Source organism: Phaethon aethereus, assembly GCF_964289735.1.
Source record: "Phaethon aethereus genome assembly, chromosome: 10".
NCBI lineage: Eukaryota > Metazoa > Chordata > Aves > Phaethontiformes > Phaethontidae > Phaethon > Phaethon aethereus.
Window position 1 is genome coordinate 21,734,301 of NC_138586.1, and position 18,681 is coordinate 21,752,981.

At 37.9% G+C, this 18,681-nt stretch overlaps 1 protein-coding gene across 1 annotated transcript in view; it reads left to right on the forward strand.

Moving 5' to 3' along the window:
- Positions 1 to 481: 481 nt before the first annotated feature.
- CHM (CHM Rab escort protein) overlaps positions 482 to 18,681 on the forward strand; it is a gene marked incomplete at both ends in the record, with an annotated part of 71,351 nt that continues 53,151 nt past the window's right edge. Inside the window, 2 exons of the mRNA XM_082004275.1 lie at positions 482 to 530; positions 14,570 to 14,636. Coding sequence (XP_081860401.1) covers positions 482 to 530; positions 14,570 to 14,636 — 116 coding nt within the window. The remainder of the gene's footprint in view (positions 531 to 14,569; positions 14,637 to 18,681) is intronic.

Below are 18,681 nucleotides of genomic sequence, written 5' to 3' on the forward strand. Positions count from 1 at the left end.
GGCAAGGAATTATCACAACTGGGGAATAAGGGGACTTTTAAAAATAATAAGCGAAATATTTTCTTGGGTATATTAATAAAGGGCTATGAATAATGAGATTGAACAAACAGTAGTAATAGTTTTGGAAACACTGCATATGCAAGGGGAAATAACAAAAATTAAATCTGTTGTGAGTTACTGAAGAACTAGTCATCCAAGAAACTTCAGTGGAATCGACCATAAATTGTACAAAAAATATGGGTGTTTGCATTTTGAGCAAGTAGGTGGGATGAACTCATATTGTGGTATTTCAGAAGTTTACCGCGCGGTTCTAGGAGCTAGGCGGGAGCTCTGGGAGGCCGCAGGCAGCCGAGAGCCGTCCCGCCAGCCCGGCGCCCAGAACTCCATCTCCCAGCAGCACACGCGAGAGGCGGCCGGAAATACATGCCGGCGGCACGGCCATTTCCGCCAGTGCCGGCCACGTGACCGTGTCGCTCCCAAGATGGCCGATAACCTGCCCTCCGAGTTTGATGTGGTGGTGATAGGGACCGGTAGGAGATAGTAGCGGGTTGTTCTGCGGCTGTTGTGGCGTGGGACGGGGGTTCGGGGAGGCAGCTTCGGAGGGGCTGGGCGGGTGGTGTCGAGGTGCCGGTGCTGGAGTGGGGGCAGTTGGGAGTAGCAGGAGCTGGCGGCTGACAGCGGTGGGGTGGCAGCGGCCTCTGGGGAGGGCGGGCCGGGGAGGCTCTGGGGCTGCGTGTGGTTGCCGAGGGTACCTGCGTGTGGTCCTCCGTGGACAGTGCTGCGTGGACTGTGCTGCGCCAGTGTCCCGGGGACTCGCAGGCAGCTGTAGGGTTGCAGCTAAGACTTAAGTGTCGAGATTTGCTTAGAAATAGTGGCACGAGGGTACGTGTGGTGCGGGGCTTTAGTGGGAGGGGGATCTCCATGAACCCCGTCCCTGTGAGCCTTCAGGTACACCACCTGCCCCTGCACACCTAAGATCTAGTGCTGCTTTGGTACTTCATAAAGCACTCTGACTCTGCTGCCCTTGGCAGCCCTTTTTCCTGAAATACTTGTATGCTCGTTAAGTTTACTTCTATGCCCTGAAAATAGTTCTGAAGAGCTATACTCCATGTTCTTGTGGTATATATGGTATATGTTGATAATCTCTTTTTTTTCCTTATTGTATCCTATTATACAACAACTTTTTAAAGTTTTTTCTAATCTCTCTGCCTTACAAATAACCCAAACCTTTTTTTTTTTAAAGTCTATCTCATTAAAGTGTCTTTCTCAGTATATGAACAAATGTAAGGGTGAATGATTGCACATATCAGAGCCATAACTCTGCACTTTCTATGTCCTGCACAAGTTCACCCTGTTTCCTGTTCAGGTGAATAATGATAGAGATCTTTAATATCTCGCTGAAACATACCCCAACACTGTAGCTACAAGACAAATTCGAAAATATTCTTTCAGAAGATAGCTGCTGCTTGTCTATCAAAATAGTCTTTAAGTACTGAAATAGATTTCTGTTTTGCAGAACCCAGTGACAGGGGCCTGGTTTGAATTGGTCTTGATAAGCCCCTCACCTTAAAATCAGTATTGAGCTCTAGTCTTAAAATGTTCAAAATACATTACTGTTCATAGGTCCCAAATTTACACTCAAATTATGTTTGCATTTATGAAGAGCTCCTGTGGTCAGCTCAGGATGTTGACTGGAATGCAAAAGGCAAAACACTTCTAAACATTACTGTTTTCCATGTGAAACCAGGAACTATGTTTTTGGAATTCATTCATTTGTCTAACTGTGTTGTTCAGATTTCAGACTACTTTTCTAGCAATTTGGAGTAGAATGAGTGAGTTTCTTAATGTAACTGCTGTTTGCACCGTTTGCCAGAAAAAAGTAACTAAATCAGAAAAAGTAACTAAAAGTACTAAAAAGTAACTAAATCAGAAATCCTTGAACTATTATACATACACTATATATACTACTATAAAGTAGTGTATGTATAATTGTTCAAGGATTTCTGATTTAGTTCTGGAGTTTGTGAGAGATCATAAAAACATGTTGTCTGCATTGTTGACCATAACTCCACTAAAAATGCAAAATTAAGGTTCTTGAGCAAATGAAGAGCTCCCTTCCATGTTCTTAATCGTGTTGCATGGAGTGGAAGCACTACTAATGAATCTGACATTTTCATATGTGTTCAGATTTGTGAATATTCTGAGTGTATGAGAAGAATGGTAAATAATGAAAGGTTAAAGTACCAAACTAAAAGGGTGAAATACTGAAAATTGCATAACTTCTGTGATTTTTTGAGGATAATTCGTTCTTTAATGCCAAGAGAAAACTGGTATTTATCTAGATGATGCAGTGATGTAGAAAATTAAAGGAAACACAGAGGTTTCTAAATTTTATGTTAATGTTAGGCTATTTGGCTCTTCTAGCTGCTAAGGAAGCTAGGTGAAAATAGTAGGAGTAGCCACTTTAGCTATTAAGGAAGCTAGTGAAGGCATTACCTCTTTAAAAGAGCTGTCTGTAACTTACATAAATGAGACTTCATCTTTTCTTGATTCCAATGGAAGAGTAAAAACCTGCTGTCAAAATTTTCTGCTGGAGGCTTTGTAAGTTTTGTTAAAGGTAGAATGTAGTCCAGCTTGTTCTGGCCACCCTTCTGATGAGGGGTCTCACATGCACAGAGTGCCGGCCGAGGATATCACTCAAGCAGTGGCAGCCTACTCCTGTGTGCTGTCCTTCATGGCCCATGACATGTTGTGCTTGCTGGGTGCCTGTGTTAAGTAATACCATGCTGCTCACTGTGGAGGGGTGGTGGTTGGTGGTCGGATCTCACAGATGGAAGAAGTTGTGCATCCCTAGGCATGCCATTATAAGAATTCACCTGGAACTGGCAGTTCACCAGCAAAGGCACTTTAACGGAATTGTCTGTGCAAGTGAGAGCTGGTCGTGTGACAGCCATCAAATATGATCTTCCCTGCTTTGGAATAGTCTTAGAATGTTGGAGCTTTGATGTTGGGGGAAGGAAATTCTTTGTGTGAAATTCTTCCTCTGAAATGCTGTATTCGATGGTGGTGTGGATTTGTATTAAAGGATGTGGTTTTGCCCACCTGTAGAAAGTACTGCTATAACTAATTTAAAGGTTTTCAGAATTCTGCGTTTTAGGTATTATTTTGTCTTTTCTTTGCATTACTTTTTGCTAAGAACATACGTAAATGGTTGACTAACACTGTTTTTTTTTCAATCTATATTAAACTACTCAGTATGGAAGATTATTCAAAGTAAAACTTTCATCTCTCTTCTCTTCTGGGAAATGACTCCTGAGGGAATATCTTAGCGTTGTCTTTAAATCTCTGTTTTCTGATGCCATAACCAGTGCTGAGTGTACCTATGGGTGTTTAATTGTCATATTATAACAACTAGAATGTTTGTGTTAATGATCTTTTTAACTGCATAATAGTAATTGCATTCTTTTCTGCATGTGTGGCCTTTTTCTGGTTTTGTAATTTGTGCATCTGTTAATTTTAGTAATTAGATTGAGTGGTAACATTAGATTTGAATTTGTTTTTATTTCAGGATCATTTAACTGTTTCCCTATAGTAAGCTTGATGAAAATGGAACCTCACACTAAATTTTAGTCATCAGTACTCCATTTAATGCTTAGGTTCAATTATCTCGTCAATATTTCTACGGGAAAAGTAAATTTGCTTATTAAAGAAACTACTTTTCCTTAACCCAGATTAAACATTTTCTTGTGCAGGCAAGTATAGAGCAAGATGGATGTGTAGTACAAAAACACTAGTCCTGTTGAGTTCAGCAGCAAAAGTTTCGCATGGCATTTATATCCATAGTTCTAAAGAAAACTAGATTGGCATATGACATAAAACTGGTGGGCATATCTTGAGGTTTTTGATGGCAACACAATATGAAAATTAAAGCTGTTATGACATTGTTATTTTGTTCCACTCCCTTTTTTGTTACAGCATTGAAGTCACTCCTTCCTTCGTGCCCCCCCAGGCCTCTCATATCCCTGCTTTCCTCCTTTCTGATTATAGTGCTAGGGGCAAGTTACCCACCAATCAAACAGGAATGTATTTACTGGATGATTCTCTGCCAAAGCAGATACTATGAAATGCATCAGTCCTCAAAGCAGTTCTGGTGTTTTGGAAGGTCTATTCTTTGGAAAGTGATATCTGGTGATTTTTATGTGGCTAAAAGCATGTAGGATCTAGGTTTGGAGGGCTGAGTTAAGTGCTTGTTTGAGGAATTCAATTTGGGCATTAGTCATGTTCATTTAAATGAGTTCATTATTGATAAGCTTTTGCAGGGTCAACTTTTAAATTAGTGCAGGCATTAAAATGTTGGTACATTTATAGTGAGACGGAACATTATGAGTTCTTCGATAAATATTTATCTCAAAAAACAGGCATCTATTTGAGCTAGGAGTCAGTGGCAGAGCTTTTGCCTTTAGGCAGTTGGCAAATAGGAAAATTCATAGGCAAAACATTCAGCGATGTTGAATCCATGGCAAAAAACACTGTAAGTGCAAAGATTTGCAACATGGCTGTGCATATTTATAAGTGGTGTGGATAAGGTTATAGGGTCATCCTTGCCTTTGAATTTCTTCGGTTGGTTGGATTATATTGAGTCCTAACCTCTTAAACTTGTCTCTGATACTTCATTAGGCGTGTGTTAACTGCTGGTGAAGTTGTAAAATAAAGGATATGGCTCTTTAAAAGGTGGTTGTATTCACAAGTTTGTCTGTCAGTAATTCTAATTTTTTTCTAAAAAGGAGTTATTCTTTATAAAAGCAGTCACAGTAAATTCCCTAGTTCTATGCAATTTTCTTTCCATTCTGGTTTTCTGTAGTTATAAATAACACATGAAATGACTTTCAAGGTAGAAAGCAGGAATCCATTTTGAAATATTCTATAAAATAAAGAGTGATTTATGGTTTCATATGATTTTGGCTGAAAGCACTCGGGCTTTGCCAGGTCATCAAAGTCCTGTCAGGAGAATCTCTTATTTATTGTTCGATATGCTGGGAGTGGTGTAAGTACTTTATGTTTATCTTGTGTAAGTACAGTGTTAGGAAAAATCACTTGCAGATACTAATACGATTTTAAAAATATACCATGAAAAACTAATCTAAATATCATAGAAGTGAATTATGAAGTTAACATTTAAGATTGATTTTGAAAAAAATTGAAAAATCAGTAATTCCTGATGTTTTTACTGTTGCAGGCTATTTTTAAGATGTGCCTAAAATGTTTTCTAATACATCTTCTGGGCTGATATTTTGGTTACATTATCTCATGTAAGTACAGTTTACTGTACTCCAGTTTACATCAGCAGCTATTTAGAGTTTTACTACAAAAGCTAGATGGAAAACCAGCTGAAGATGGATATTTTTTCATGTCAGTCGTCATTGTGGACTAATCCAGTGACACGGACTTGTCATGTTGTTGTCTGGAAGAAGGAAATAGGTCCGTATTATTATTATCGTTTCTAAATAAGTCGTTACCTGTCTGTGTATATGTAAAAATGAACATTGACTGAGTTTTCTCCCCATCACCCACCTTTTATTTTTCCAGTATTCTCCAAGCATAAACATACCTTTATCTTCTTACTCACTTTTTTTTTAGCTTGACTAAAGTTGAGGGGTTGTCTGGAATGCCTTCTATTCTGAATTTTTTTGTGTGACAGAGGTACCATGATAGCCTTCTTGGGGGTTTGGACTACCACTGATATCTCCGATAGGATTCTTTGCCAGGTACTGTGACTTGTCCCTTGCTGCTCTTGTAAGAAAGCTCATTATTTGTGAATCTTTTGTTGTCCTTCTCAGCCTGTTAGTGTTTTTCAGGCTTTCCAGATTATATTGCTGATCATACAAAATAAGAGACTGTAGTACTCCTATGATCCCACTGTGAAAAATACAGAGTAAGTCTTCTGCATATCAAGATGAAAAAGTCTTAGGGAGGTACTTTGAAATTCTAGTCTGAATCAGGAGTAATCAAAAAGACATGGTTGTCCATCCCCAGTAGAAGATGTCATTCCACTGTCTGGAGAAGGGTTGTAAAGCTGGTAACTCAGTCTTTCTACAAGAACTCACCTTTTTCTAAGTCACTGGTGCACTAAGGTTGTTCTAGAGCTGACCTCAGCATTTTGTAAGAGCCTTTGTTGGTACACCCATGCCATATAGGTAACTATAGGTAACTACATGGAATTACTACTGTAGGAGTAGAAACTTTTTACTTTTCAAGTCTTCTTTTAATGAAATGTTTAAAAATGTATAAGGAGCAAGGAGAGCAAACTATCTTCCTGGAGGGAGGCAGAAAAGGAAGTGAACATATTAGAAGACTTGGGTAAAAATAAAACTTAATGTGTGTCTTACTACACAGATCTTTTAATATATGTGCTTTGTTTTTTCTTTTTCTGCTGATTAGACTCATAGCTGTAGTATGTGCTAGAGAAGTCTACTTACAAACTCTCTTTATTCAGTACAATTTTATTTTTTTCTTTAAGACACAAAGAATGTTCCGGATTTTACCTGTCATCTTAATAGGTGTGACTTAAAGGGGTATACTTATGTAAACAAATATTATCTATATAAAAGTAGGCAAATCTGCTATTTCGTTGAAAATTACCCTCCTGCTGGAACATAGCGCTCTAATTGTGAAAAGTAAAGCTGCTGTTCCTTTCCAGTAAACAGAATTCCTCACCTTGAAGTAATCTGCTTTCATCTGTACTTCAAAAAGTGGTCTGCCAAATTGGGTACTAGTTTTTTTCATCTATTACCTTGTGTCTTAGGCATTCCATGAGTGCAATGTTTAGATACAGTAGAACTTTGCCACACAATGTGACTCATCCAGTGATACAATTTTTATATAAATGTTTAATAAGCTAAGATTGTGTTGTATTCATGCTGTTGTCTGGATCTCATGTATATTCACTTTCCTGGGCTGTTACGACTTGGGAGCCAGATTCAGAAAGTGCATTCTCATACCAGTGTTTTTTTAAAATTCCTCCTCTTCAGAGAACACTGCTTGGATTGAGCATGATTTTTAGTAATGAGTTAAATTTTTATTTGGACCATAAGTGTCTGCTTGTGTTCCTTTTCTAAGCAATGTTTATTTGCACCCACTCCATGTTTTTCATTGCCATGTTCCTCTGATGGTACACAGATAACTATATGGATTTACTAATGTAGGAAAAGAAACTTTTAACTTGTGGTTCTTTCCTTGACCAGTTATGATTTCTTCCTTGTCTTAGTGGGTTGTCATTTCTTTGCCACTACCATATGCTGTTATGCAGAAATGTTTTCTGATATTTTTCTGGAGTACAGACAGATAATAAAATGAATCAAGCCTTTTATCAATTTTAATTAGCTAGCTTTAACTTAAAATATTATATAGAATAAGTATTTCAGATTTTTTGTGGTTAAGTTATAAAATGCCTTTTAAGTTCTACATACACCAAAAATGTGCCATGAAGATTGTATAGCAAGCTTTTCCAGAGTCAGCTGCTCTTCTGTTAGAAGTTTGGATACAAACAAAATTTATTGCAGTTGGTCAACTGTCTGACTCGGGAAGATTGTTTTGAAGTTCTCAATGTTCCAGCATATTTAATATATTTTCCATCAACATTTTATATTATAAAAAAGCCACTTGTGATTTATTTAGTAGATACAGTGAAGCAAATTAAACTTTTAAACCTTTTCAAGATGAAGCTTCTGTAATTCAGTAAAAGCTTATCAGCTGGATGGCTGGGAAATAGTTTACAGTGAACAACTCAAGAACTAAGATGCTTCCATGCGTATGAAGCTGTTTAGTTTATGAATTGCTTGGGGCAGTGAATGTATCCATTTAAAGTCACTTGAAGAGGTAGTGCATCACTATGGCATTATGTATAGCTGCTAATCAGAAGAGACACGATGTGTAAGCCTGAAAATTAATTTTTGGTTACACAGAGGTGAATTAAAACTTTTTGTTTATTTTGTTAAGCTTTTAAAATCAGTTGTCTTTTAAAGCTGAAGAAAAGAGTTTTCTGGCTTAGCAGTTATCTCTAATTTTAATATTGCTGTGTCAAAACTAAAAGTAGAATTGGTATCTTGATATCTGTATATAATGTGTAGCTACTTCCCCTAATTCTTGCCTATTTACTTGTAAAACGCACTGTTCTTGAAAATGAAAGTATGACTGATTTGCTTCACAGGGAGGGTCCAAAAATTCGTGTAGTGGAGGTTATGTTGGTCAGAGGTTGCTGGAAACAACCAGATGTAGACGTCAAGGTCAGCTTGCAGCAGCCACATCTGTAAGATTTATTGAGATTAATCTGCCTCTTATGTATCCAAGAAGGCTATAATAGAGACAGTGCTTAGATAGCTGGCAGTGAAAACTAGTGCTGTCAAAAGCGGACTGTATTCTTCATCATAAGATTGTCGTGAACCTAGTGTTTATACTGTCTGCTTGCACAGGTACTTTATCCTGGTGCTCCAACTGTTTCTGATGCAGTCCTGGAATCTCTTGCAGTAGTTTCCAGTGCATTATGCAGATAGACAGAGAAACAGAAAAGGTTGTAGGACTACAGTTTCTGCATGCTGAAGTGAGCCATGCCACCATGTTTGCTAGTCTGATTAGAGCCAACAATTTAATCTGCTTGCCTTTTTTTTTTCTGTCAGTATCTTTCCAACAGGATGCAAGAAGTCCAAACGCAGAAGGGCAAGTATGTAGTCTACGCTATTCCTGGATCAGTACTAGAAAGAAGTGGTTCACTTTGACTTGGCATTTGTGTTTCAATGAGGCAGTGTCACAGATTCATGAGAAGGCATCGCTTTCTGGATAGGTGTCAAGAAGTACCTATGAAGGTCTACCTATTAGAACATGTTAGTGACCCAGAGATCACTAATGAGTGAAGTCCCTAATTTTGTACTTATTTTTATATTTGTCTGTAGATGTCCTACTTCATTGAAATTTTAAATTAATGTTTCCTTGAGAAGTCCAGAGAGGCTAATTTACCTAATAATGCATCTGATAAATGGAGATTAGTAAGCAGGGAAAGAAAGCAATGGCTTTAAGGAATGATGGTATAGATTTCAACCGGTATTAATCAGTTCTCCTTCAGGAAGGAAAACTCTTTATCTTTGTTTCTCCTGCTAAGAGAAATGAGGTGTGGGACGATAAACATAATGCAAATATTTCATGTATAAGCATGCCAAAGGCGGTATATGAAAGGGCCAGGAAGCACAGAAAGTGTGCTTCTTGATAACAAGTACTGTTATTTCTGAATTGATTTTTTTTCTCAAATATGAAGAACTTCTGAGTCAGCATATTAAATTGATACAAGAAAGAATTGTATCGACTCCTTATTCCTTTACGTAAATCCATTTTATGCTGACAGATGATTATGTATAAAGTACTGAAGTCTGGATCTGTTGCTGCGTTCTTGTGGTTGGATCATGCAATTCCTATTCAGACTTCTTATTTCCTGATAATACCGTTGGAAATCTAAATATTGTCTGGATTTGGAACATTATTTGAGAAAATGCTCTTCTGCAGAAGCCCTTTGCATTTCAGACACAATAACATGAGACATGTGCTGGGTTTCACAGTAACTAATATGCATAATAGCTTAGTAGGAAAATAGTCGTTACTAATAATTATACCAGAGGGCAGATCTCTTGATGGTTCGGTAATTTGGTTCCTGTTTTTAATAGCAGTACAATCTTAGAATTTTTTCTATAATCTAGAAAAAAATGTAGATTCTCATTTAGATCTTGCTGTTCTTTGATCCAAGTTATTGGAGCCATATCATTACTCAACTGCATGTTCAAAAACATTAAACATCACGAGTGACACAGGTTATAGTGCTAAGTCCTTCAGCCATTAGGCTGGCAAAACCAGAAGCTGATGGTTCCCCAAGAGGGACGAGTGGCAGGAAGTGTTAGAATAATCCTTCATGAGAAAAACAGCTTAGAGATACCCAGCTTTATTTACTCATTAGACATAAGTGGAACTTCAGAATCAATATTAGGGGTGTAGCCTTTCCCCTACAATCACTCAAATTCTGTAATAAATCATTATCTTCAGACTGTGAGCAAGAAATTTTGGAGTCTGCTTTGCCCTGTAGCTGGGGTCTGAACACATTTCAAAACTTGAATATAATCCAGCTTTGTGTTTTTGACAAATTGTCCTGGTTTCAGCCAGGGTAGAGTTAATTTTCTTCATAGAAGCTAGTGTGAGGCTCTGTTTTGGATTTGGGATGAGAAGATGTTGATAACATGCTGATGTTTTGGATTGTTGTGGAGCAGTCAGGGACAGTCCAGCTTCTCGTGCTGGCCTGCTAGCAAGAAGTCTGGGGGTGCATGGGAAGCTGGGAGGGGACACAGCTGGGACAGCTGACCCAGGCTGACCAAGGAGATGTTCCATACCATATGATGTCATGCTCAGTATAGAAAGCTGGGGCGAAGAAGGAGGCGGTGGCTGGACATTCGGGGTGATGATGTCTGTCTTCTCAAGAAACCATTATGCGTGATGGAGCCATGCTTCCCTGGAGATGGCTGAACACCTGCCTCCCGATAGGGAGTAGCAAATGAATTCCTTATTTTGCTCTGCTTGCTTGTGTGGCCTTTGCTTTACCAATTAAACTGTCTTTATCTGAAACCATGACGTTCCTCACTTTTACTCTTCTGATTCTCTCCGCCATCCCACCGTGGGGGAGTGGCTGCACGGTGCTTAGTTGCCAGTTGGGGCTAAACCACTACACAAATCAAAGTTTAGAATAGGAAACTGTTTCCAAATAAGAACGAATTTTAAAAAGAATGTTTCTCTGTTACTGAACAATCTGAAGGGGACCTATTTTGCACAACTATGTGAGCATCCTGTAGGAGATAGCTCAGTTTCATGTGCTATTGTTAAATAAATCTGTACCATTTCTTTAAGGAGGCTTTTCCAAGTTATTTTTTTCTTGGGTAGAGAGGGACGATCTATAACTGTATTATAATGGTCTGTTTACAAGAGCCTTCTTTCTTGGAAAAGGCTTTTGTAAAGTAACCATCATGCAGTCCAGATCACATGTAGGAGTAACTTGCATTTGGCAAAACTGCCTATTTTCCCTGCGATTTTATTTTTGTTGGAGAATTCAGAAACTGGTGCCAAGGGACAGTCTAATATCTCTGGTTTACTGAGATTTTGTCACGTAAGAATAAATGGTGTCTTGCTCCATGAAGTTGTTCTAAGAGCCTTTCCAAAAGCTAAAATGCATGGGCCTTGCACTTCTTGGGCTTTCTCATTCTGTTTCCAGCGGGTACTCGAGGGGCCACAGTATCTTACAAGCAAAGGGTTTGTGAAGAAAATTGATGCCAGCTTTCAAGAGCAAGGAAGCTAATTCAGGGAACAATTTCATCCAAGGTTAATGGAAGAACAGACCTCCAACACAGTATCAATTGGATCAAGCTTAAAGCAATCAGTTATGCCCTGGTAGCTATAATTCCAGTCCTGGTCAGCCAGGCAGCACTGGTGATGCTTTACAACACTTTCTCAGTGGCTTTTATCAATAAGGGTGGAGAAACAAGTTTCTCAATTCCATTTCCAGAGTAATATTCTCTGTGCCCAAATGAGCGTAAGAAAACCTTCTTCAGGAACTACAAACAAAATAGTAGTTGTAGATTCTATTCCAGATAGTTTATAGACAGAGAGAAATGAAATGTGTGTATAAACACGTTCAGAGGACAGCTGAATGTGGAGTTGCTTTCACATCTTAAGGCTGTGTGCATCCAGGATCTTATGACAGTCCTGAAGCGTGTGCTGCAGTTAGATATTTTCTGCTTGTTTCTTTGTTCAGAATGGTCTGTGTTTTGAGTTGTTACTTAAAAAAAGACTTTATCAGAGGCACTTCATAGGCCTTCGCAGGACTTAATTATTGATTTAGATTGTCTTAGCTCAAAAGTTAGCTGGGCTCGTTGTCTTAGCTACAATTAATGTCACTTGTTCTTTCTCCTGCCAAAAATTATATCTGCATTTCAAGTGGGGTATTAGCGTATGTGTCTTATTCCATATAGATTATATTAGTAGTAGATTTTAATGCTAGAGGTATCTTTAGTTCAGTGGTGAATCTGTATATTCAGATTTTTTGACGTGGATTTGTATTCTCAGAAGATTACATTCTAAACATATATGTGCTCATTTTGAAATCTTGGTATTGTGTTAGCACTTCAGGCTTCCTGAACTGGTGTTAACTAACCAGACAGCATATACTGCAGGTATTACCTCTGAAACAAGGTGATTGGAACACCTTGTGATGTGTTAAAGAGCTGAAAACTTTTTATATCATTGAAAGTGGATTTCCAGTTCTAAATTGGTTCAAAATATCAACTTTCTGAAATTTAAGGTGTAAAAAAAAGCCACAACAAAACACCACATCCCACTGTTTTGAAGTGAATGTTACCTATTGGCCTTGCTAGGCTGTGAAATGAGCGTCCCAGGAACTGATGTAATTCCTCTGTCTCCCTCCAGAGATTAATTCCATAGTAAGTTGTCTTTTTAATCCCTCAAAATAGTAAGTGTTAAAAATGGGAAATTGCAGGTAAGTTGTAGCTGTTTTCCTGGAAAATGTCATGCCTGTCTTAAAACTCCTTCCTTGTATTGATACAAGGATTTGTACTTTTGGACTGTCAACACTGTCATGGAACTGGTCTGTCAAAAATTGTCTACTTCATGTGGAAGGAGGGCAGGAATGGCTACAGATAAAGGCAGAGAGGTCAGCTTCTTTATTTTGATGATTGCATCTGCCTTTGCTGGCTTAGTGAGTTCATGAAACTATGGTCTTGTGTATCCAAGTCCCGCTAGGTGTTTTCTAGGCTGCATTTCAGGTTCTAGAATTGGTAATGACTAGCTCAGACATTTAAAATGATTTGTACCTGTCTCTGTGTGAGTGCTGAATTGTACTTAATATCCCAGTAAAGTTTTAACAGCTTCTTACTCTAGGTAAGTGACAACTAAGTTTATTTATAGTTTTAAATTTATCTTTAGATTGGCAACATGCTGACCTTTGATTCATTTGTGAAGGCAGTAGTCTCTCTGAAGAAATAGACAACTGCAGGCCTGAAATTCTCACTAAGATGATGTTTGGTATGCAGCTAGCCGAAGAAGTTTGTGCCCTACCACACCTGCTTTGTCAACTTTCAATGCTGTCTCTCTCCAGTTGTACTACTACAGCTGCTTCTGGCGCTGCGCGGTAAATCAGATCAGTGAAACACTCCTTTCACTTTGTTTAATCTCATGTCTTAATTGAATATGTAGCCTGAGTGTCTCCTAATACCAGTCCCGTAGAATTTTAATTGCTTTTACTGAATGACCTGCTTAAACAGCCGATAGATCATTTAAAAAGAGATTCTAGCGAAGCTAGTGCCATACGGCCTTTTAGGTAGTGAGCTATACTACTTTTCTGAATCTGGTCAGAAATCCAAGTTCTCTAGCTGTGCATGTAAAAATACGGTGAGTAGGAACAGAAGTTAGAGAACAGCCTGGTTTGTTCATTAAACCTCCAATTGGTATCACGTGCTATTCCAAGCCTGTATTGCTGGTAAAGAAAGATCACTAGCCTTTTGTCTTTTTTAACCACGTATCTTTCCTAAATATAGTGAAAACATACTGATTTGACAGGATAGTTGCATGACACGGCAGCTTTTGATAGGGACAGACTTTAAGGATGACCATCTGAGATTCATTCTGTCCCTAACACTACCCTTAGAAGTGAAGTGAAAGTACACCTGCGCTGTCAGTTTAGCTTTTCTGTTCACACTCGGGCCTTGGTCTGCATGCAGAATATTGAGCATGCACCTGGGCACTCTTTTGGAGCAAACCGATGAGTTCAATTGGAAACAAAAGTCTAAATACAGTTCTCAGACCTGTTCACACTAGAGATGTTTGTCAGTAGATGATATGGAGGAGACAGCCCCATGCAGGAGACTGGCTGCTGTACACAACTGTTTAATGCCATCCCAGCAGTTTTATACTCTCACACCTTCCGATGCATCCTTGGACAATATACCAGGACATGCAATACTTACCATATATTTCTTCATTTAGAAACACCATTTTAATGGGTTGTTACACAGTCTTTGCGTTGTCAGACACTCTGAAGTGAACAAAAGTACACAAAAATGCCCTCAGATAATACCTGTCTGTATCAGGATGGATACAGTTACAGAGCATTCTGTTAGAATTTGGGTATTGTGCTGGCAAGAGCTCAATCTGTTTATGATAACAAGATGTCTAGAGAAGACACTGGTAACAAACTTTAACTCAGAGGTGGTAAAGTTTCCAAGTGACATGTGTGGGTTGTTTTTTTTAATAATTTTATGGCACCAGTGTTGCATTCAAGGTGGTCATAGCAAAATGTTAATGAACGCAAAATAGTGTTCATTATTTTAATAGAGTGAGAGTATTAAAAATTTCAGTGGCTCACATTGTAAACTTTCTTTTGTTTGAATTGCCTCTTTCTAACCCAGTTGTAAGTTTATTTCATTTTTTAATATATCATAGCATACTAAGTTTTTAATTGCATGTGTCCTTTCAGGTTTGCCTGAATCTATTATTGCAGCGGCATGTGCCAGAAGTGGCCAGAGAGTTCTTCATGTTGATTCGTAAGTTATGCCACTAATTCTCCTTTTGAAGAGTTAAACTGGCTAGAACGATATCTGTGTCTATGTCAGTGTGCCCTTCAGGACTTATGTTTTATGTTCGTTTGCCATCAAGTAATCTTATGCTTCTGTCTCTACCTTATTTTTGGGGTCTTATTTCCGTCAATAGAACAGGCAATTTTTGCATGCTAGCTCAGTAATTTGGAACATAAGTGGATGCTGTTGATGGCTCCTTCTTTCGTACAGGCAGGGATGGTTACAGGTTTAGTGCCCTTCGTTATCATTCCTCACAGTAATTATTCCGTTCTGGTTTTCTGAGAATTTTTACCTGGACCTTTATCACTTAGTGACAAAATGTTTTACTAGTCTCTCATTTGTATCAGTTCTCAAAGCCTAGAAACGTTAATACAAGTACTTTTGCATTTTAATAGTTACCAGAATGAAGATGAGTGAAATCTGGCCGACAAGTCAGGAGATGAACACAGCACGCTCTTTGTTTGCTGTCTTCCCTCTATCCCATGCTGTATCAGTTTGTAAGGAGAGTACAGAATACCACTGAAATCAGTTGATTCAAAAAGTACTTCTGTTGTGCTTTGAAATAGAAGGGTTTCCTGAAGCACGTGGAGTAGCATATTTCATTGCATCCTTTTTAGAGATTAACATTTCATTTTACTTCTCCTCTTTAGCAATTAGCCAAAGTTAATTTTTTTGTTTTGTTTTGTTTGGAACGTTGTAACTATATGCTATGATGCACACTGATTTTTAGAAAACTTTAGGATGTTTGCACCTTGGCTTATTTGTACACCTGCTCAGCAAAATTTAGTAGCAGGACTCAAGTCTGGAGCTCTGGTTTCTGAGGCAAGCTTGAGATCAAATGCTGGAGCCTCAGGTGACTGAGGCAAACTCTTAAAATATCCTCCTATCCCATCTAGCACTCTAAAACGAATTTCCTCATCACTCTTTTGAGATGGTCGATCATTACTAAGCAGCTCTGGAGGTTGCTTTACCATCTGAGTTTTTGTAGAAGATAACAAATGCAATGTATTTCATGAGACTTCTGTGCTAGACACCTGCACTGTGCCTGCTGTAGTTCATTATGTGTGATCAAGATATGAATATACAGATACTTTATTTATTATTTTTTTGGCAGCACTGCCACTGATCTTGTTTGTGGCTGGCTCCTGTCCCCTTGCTACTTGTTTGGTCCCAAATATTAAAAACCTTATTTTAGAATAAGCAGGTATAGAATGAATAAAATAGTCATGTTTGGATTTTAAGCTTAATGCATATATTACCAGTAGACTACTTAGATATTGTTAAATGAACCACTTCCATTTTTTCAGTTTTTCATATTCATTGGCTATCAAAGTCTGTAATAATAGTTAGCCACTGGAACTTGGATTTCTTTTATCCATGCCTATTTTTAGCTATGATGAAGAGCCTTTCAGAAAACCCATCGAAGCAGGCAATTAGAACTGTGGAATACAGATTTTGTTTATTGCTGTTTTCACTTAAATATGCTCATTTACATTCACATATGCTTTTCGTTTTATGAAAAAATGAAGGCTTCCACATTCAATTCCTTTCTCCTATGGAGTTATTGTCCAGCTCTAGTGCAGGCTAAGGTCAGGGGAAGGTGTTCTTAACCAAGCTGTTCTTCGCTCATATTAATAGCTGCCATTTTAATGTGTGTATGTGCTCACAGAATCATGGTCTAGAATCCGTATCTTGCCAAAAAAGTAGAAATGTTTATACTGTACAACCCTTTCCCCATAAAAAGGGAAGCATTTTAAGCCATCTGCTTTTTGTGTTTAAGTTAGTACTCTTGCAAAAAAAGCCTACTAAAAGCAACAGAAAACCCCCACCTTGATGCCATTTGAATTTTAAGTGAAAAGTTAAGTCTTGGAAAGCTTGCCAGAGATTCATCTGCATTAAAACATTTTTATTTCATCTACTATGTCTAGTTTAATATACTAATTTCTAAATGAATTTTCAAGTTTAATTTTACTGAGGTAACAGCATAATTGTCAATTCATCAGCAAAAAATCTGTTTATATTGAGAATACCACTTTTTAACAATATATGTTGTTCCCTTCTTGAAGGATCAGGAGTTAAAATTTTTTTCAGGGTATATAAGATTTGGGGTTACTGAAATACTTGTTTGTGTTAGGTATTCTACTTTGATTAATCTTTTGTTCTTTAAAAAGGTCTGAGTTAAGCTAGGCACAGTGTATTGAAAATGTATATGGATTAAGTCTTTGTTTACAGTTTGCTTGCACTCATTACCTCGTGTACATAATTTTATTACTTTTAATCTCCAGCCATGTTTGAATTTGTCATAATATACTGCATAGGTGATTATGGAAGATAGTTTTGAAGTGGCCTATTATAAAATACTAAGTTCTAAGTTTGATTTATAAACACTGTCCAAGCATTGCCATCAGCAGTAGCTAATCTTACTCAAAATAGTCACTTCACTGCAGTGTTGCCATAAATTCCTGTAGACTGGTTTTAAACTAAAGCTAGCTTCTGCCAAATAGTAATTGAAGGAGCTCTATTTCTCTGTGCCAGCTATCTGTCTCAATAAATGTAAATTCTGTGGTTCTTTTCAGAAAGCTACATTTACTGTAGATATTAATGAGCTGTTGACATGTGAAATTTCAAGGATATTTGTTAAGTGATTTAGGGAAGTAATTTGCAATTTAAAATGTGGAGATTGGCACTTAGTTTAAACTTGAAGTTGCTGAAGAAAGGTAGATCAAGACTAAAAGTTGATTACTTGATGTGGATATATTTCCCATACTAATTCTTAATATGCAGTGGACTTTTTGCTGATGGCTTGCTGTGTTTTCTACTTTGGGTCCTTTGCTTACTGGCTTCTTAAAATTATATATCTATATAGTTATGTACAAGTTTGGTTACTGAGGATGGGGCAAGTAGAGGAGAGGTATGTTTAGCCACATTTTACATTTGATTTTCAGCATCTAGAATATAGCATTTCTAGACTATAGTTTTGTAGACTATAGTTTTATTGTCTACATACTTCCTCATTGACTTATTTATCTTTCCATGTAGGGTTCATCTCAAAGGCAAAGGAGTTCTAAGGTGCAGGATTTTAACTCCTCTTTTGTGCCCAGTTTGCTCTGTCTACTTCTCATATCTTGCTGCTTGACACCTGTTATCTTTCTTGTTTTTTGAATGTGTTTTGCCCGTAGTGTACTTGAGTTTCCCTTGTGTCCAAAATTTTGGGCATCCAAAAGCATGCTGGGCACCCTGCTTGTACCTCCCCCCTCCAAGATACCTGCTTTTGTAGTTTGTTCCACTTCTTGCTAGAAAATCTGTCTCGCTTTCTTCAGAACTTGTAAAATATATAATGTAATATAGCCCATGTCTTCATATAGCCTTCTTTTTCATCTTTTAACTTCTGTGAAGTGAGGTAGCTGTGTAAGTACAGCAACTGGAGAGTGGAAAGGTTGCTTCTGAAAGCGGGTCTGTTTCTTGCAAGAAAAATAAAGGAATTATTTAACGTTCAGTAAGGAAACCTAGGCAAAAATTCTTAGTTCTTTTGACCTTTTCTGGAAAAGTTGTGTTTTGTTTTTGTTTTTTAATTTATTTTGTTTTAGGGGAGATGATCTCATAGCAAAGGTATTAGAGAAAAAACATGGTCTCAACTGGTCCATGATAATTACCTTTGGTTATATTCATATCCCAGGATATAATGTAATGTAGTACAAGTGACTGCCACCGTCACCCTTTTATTGAGCTGGAGGATCTCAGGAGCTGTTTGGGTTAAACCCTTCCTCTTGGAAGGCAAGGAAGTGTAGACCACTTCTCGTGTTCCTAAACACAATTACTATGCCAGAATGGGAATTTTAAATACATGTGACTGTGTACTTAGTAGGTAGCACATGAAACTTTATGGTTTGAAACATAAGTCATTTTGTGTTCAGAACCTTTAAAATTGATGTGGCAGTAACTTCCTTGGCAAAAGACAGCTACTCTGATGGTGCGAGACTTCTTTCTGAAAGATCAAATGCAGGACAGACAC